At 52.6% G+C, this 3,583-nt stretch overlaps 1 protein-coding gene across 1 annotated transcript; it reads left to right on the plus strand.

Annotated features, from left to right (window-relative positions):
- The first annotated feature begins 1,589 nt into the window (after window positions 1-1,589).
- Window positions 1,590-3,227, plus strand: SNRPF (small nuclear ribonucleoprotein polypeptide F). The gene is made up of 4 exons (XM_053944214.1): window positions 1,590-1,808; window positions 1,972-2,097; window positions 2,468-2,532; window positions 3,110-3,227. Exons 1-4 carry the CDS (start codon window positions 1,806-1,808, stop codon window positions 3,174-3,176), a joined length of 261 nt encoding a protein of 86 aa, XP_053800189.1. The 5' UTR covers window positions 1,590-1,805; the 3' UTR covers window positions 3,177-3,227.
- The last annotated feature ends 356 nt before the right edge of the window (window positions 3,228-3,583 follow it).

A 3,583-nucleotide genomic window follows, 5' to 3' on the forward strand; every position in this document is an offset into this window, starting at 1 on the left:
ATTCTGCAACATTATACATGGTATCATGCGAAATCAGCTATTCTGTACTGCAAATGGCATGAAAAAATTTATATATATACCATTTGCCATTGTGTTCATATTTTTCCTGCATAGTCTAACCACAGACTTTCTTACAAAACAAATCTTATAAGTTAGTTACTCTTTCAGCTGGCCCATAGTGAGTCCTGCTACCAGAAAGATAATTAGCATTATTTTGGTGTTGTTTCTGTTGTCCATCCACTACACCCTAAAATAAAATCACACTTATTTCTAACAGTCATGCAAATGTGCATCTAGATATCGTTTCACCTCAACACGAGGAAGAATTTCTTCATGTTGGAAGTGGCAGAGCACTGGAAGATGCTGCCCAGGGAGGTCATGGAGTTTCCCTTTCTGGAGACATTCCAAACCCACCTGGACACGTTCCTGTGTCACCTGCTGCCGGTGACCCTGCCTTGGCAGGAGGGTTGTCTGGATGATCTTTAGAGGTCCCTTCCAGCCCTAACAATTCTATGATTCTGTAACTGCACTTGTGATATATGCTAGTGAACAGGAACTACAATTTCATCTGTTTCACTGCCACACATCCACGGTGTGTAAGGACAGTCTGGACCTGGACAAGATGGCTCATTGCATCAACAGCTTTAAATGTGCAGATTTGAGGAGGCAAGAATAGTTTTGCTTTCAATACCAGGGCACTAGAGTCACTTTTGGAAAGTGAAGTGCACGCAACCCGTAATACTGTTACTGAAAGATTACGTTTGCTGAATGTGTGTTTTCCACATTCAGCACCCAATACACTGAAGAGCAAGGGAATATGCTGTATGCAGGAACAGAAATACACATTGTGGCACGTGATTAATTTATCCATAGAGCAGTGGAAGGCATTAGTGAGGATGTGACAAACGGGTAAACGGTACAGGCGTCGGCGCAAGCCTGTCAAAGGTTAAGACATAAACTAGCACTGATGTTTCACGACTCTCTCTATACCCAAGAACATCTTTGCCTGGGAGTAAGAAGACACTGACAGGGAATTCGCACTTAATGCGTCCGATAACCTCTTAGATTTTCTATCCTTGCGTGTGGAATCGCGAAAAGGCGCTGGCCCGCGGATTTCTTCTCGCAGACGGATGGACGCCGCCAGGTTTCGCCGCCCGCGGCGCCCGCCGGCACCTGCAGCAGAGGCTGCCCGAGCCCTCCCGCCCGGCGCCACGGCCACCGCGCCGGGCAGGCGCTGCCACCTCGCGGGGACGCGTCCGTGCGGAGCAGCGACCAGCCGCGCGCGGGGCGCGGGGCGGGCGCGGCCGCGGGGGCCGCGCAGCGCTGCCCCGCGGGCACGGGCACGGGCACGGGCACGGCAACGGGCACGGCAACGGGCACGGGCACGGCGCGCGGGGACGCGCACGGGGCACGGCAACGGGCACGGGCACGGCAACGGGCACGGCGCGCGGGGACGCGCACGGGGCACGCGCACGGGGCACGGGCTCACACCCCCGCACCGCCCACGGCCGCGCGGCCGCGGCGCGACTCGCGGCAACAGCGATTGGTTAGGACGGGGATGGTGGGGGGGGGGGGGGAACTGACCGGCCAATGAGACAGGCCCGCGGCACCGGCGAGCCAATGGGCAGCCGCGCCTGAGGCTCGGCGCGTCGGCGCCCCGCAGCCTATGGGAGCGCGGCGCGGGTGAGAGGTCGGAGGTGGGAGAGCGGCGCCCCCGGAACGGGAAGCGGAGCCGCTTCCCATCGCCTCCCGTTGTCCCGCGGCGCGCACGAGGGGTTCCCGCGTGGGCCCGCGCTTCTCCCGCCATGGTGAGCGGCAGCCGGGAGAGGCGGGAGCCGGGAGGCCCGGGAGCCGGGAGGGGGCGGGAACCGGACGCTGCGGAGGGCGGGAGCCGCTCCGTTACCGGCCCCAGGCGGCCGGGCGAGGCGGAGCGGGAGGCGGGTGGCGTTGACCGTGTGCTTCCCCCGCCAGAGCCTGCCCCTCAACCCCAAGCCGTTCCTGAACGGGCTGACGGGGAAGCCGGTGATGGTGAAGCTGAAGTGGGGGATGGAGTACAAGGGCTACCTCGTCTCCGTGGACGGCTACATGAACATGCAGGTGAGGGGCCGGGGCGTGCCCGGGGCGGTGCCGGCCCCCGGCGTTGTGGATGACGAAATCGTGGATGCCCCATCCCTGGGAGCGTCCGAGGCCAGGCTGGATGGGGCTCTGAGCAGCCGGGTGTAGTGGGGGGTGTCTCTGGCCGTGACGGGGGCTCGCAAGGAGATGGTGCCTAAGGAAGGACCTTTCCCGGCCGCAGTCGCTGCGTGCCGGGCTGACGGGCGGTGGGGATGCGGCTCAGGGCGGGAGCGGGGCCGCTCGGCCACCCCCGGTCGCTGTAGCCGAGCCCTGGGCTGGGGCAGAACCGTCTTGTGCTTTGCGGAGCCGCTTTTATTGCTGTCCTGATTTTTTTTCTCATTTTCTTTTCAAGCTTGCAAACACAGAGGAGTACATAGACGGCGCGTTGTCTGGACACCTGGGTGAAGTTTTGATAAGGTAATTGGGGTATTTGTTTATGGTGGAGGAAGGCTCTAAATTGCCTCACCACTTGCATTAAAGCTTATACTGGTGGATGTTGTGTTTCTTGTCTAATTAAGATGCCAAGTGTAGCTCTTACAGGAAGTCTATGAATGTGTCTTCTATATCAAAGTCCCTTCTGAGAAGAGGAAAAATGATTTTTTGAATATATTTAGAGAAGTATTTACTATCCCCTTTGTGGCGACTAAATACTTTTCCACAATATTATATATCTGGGAATCCTTTGGCATTGTAAACTAGTGCGCTGCAACTTGAAACATTTTGCATGCTTGGAAGCATGCAACTTGTCTGTAACAGTTCACCCTAAAGTAAGAATTTTTTTTTTGTACAGCACTGTCAAGCAGTTATTACATTTATGAAGTTGCACAATTTAATGTACTGTGTGGAAAAGGTGTACAAGGGCAACAGCAGCATTTTGTTCTGTAGAATTTGGCTGTTGCCAGGCTACATTCGAGCAGAAAAATGTTTAAAGCTTGTTTTATGTGGGGAAAATGATAATGTTTATAGCTAAGGGAACTCTTGGTTCTACTTACAGGTGCAATAATGTTTTGTACATCAGAGGTGTGGAAGAAGAGGAAGAAGATGGAGAAATGAGAGAATAGGTGTTTTGTATTTCTGAAAATAAACTTTTTTTTTCTTTCTTGTTTTTCATACTTTTGTAGTAAGATGTTTATTTCCGTTGTGTTTTAGTATGGGGAAAATTAATCCTTTAAAAGGTCTTTAATATTTTATTGGTGTCTGAAAAACTAATGCTGGAGGAACAACAGGTATTTGGTTCAATTGAAAAGTTGAAAATATTGAAATGAAAAGTGAGGTTTTAAAAAATACCTTAAAAGTTATCTTCCCATCTGAAATATAGGAAGACTTGGCAGTATCTATATTTTACAGTATGTACATCATGGCTATTTAAATACATTTCATCTTTAAATCTGTTTATAAAACATTTGGAATTAGCTGGGAAGACTTCACTGCAAGTGAGGTGTGGCGATCTGTTATACCCCAGTTTCTC

This window comes from Vidua chalybeata, chromosome 5, assembly GCF_026979565.1.
Source record: "Vidua chalybeata isolate OUT-0048 chromosome 5, bVidCha1 merged haplotype, whole genome shotgun sequence".
Lineage (NCBI taxonomy): Eukaryota > Metazoa > Chordata > Aves > Passeriformes > Viduidae > Vidua > Vidua chalybeata.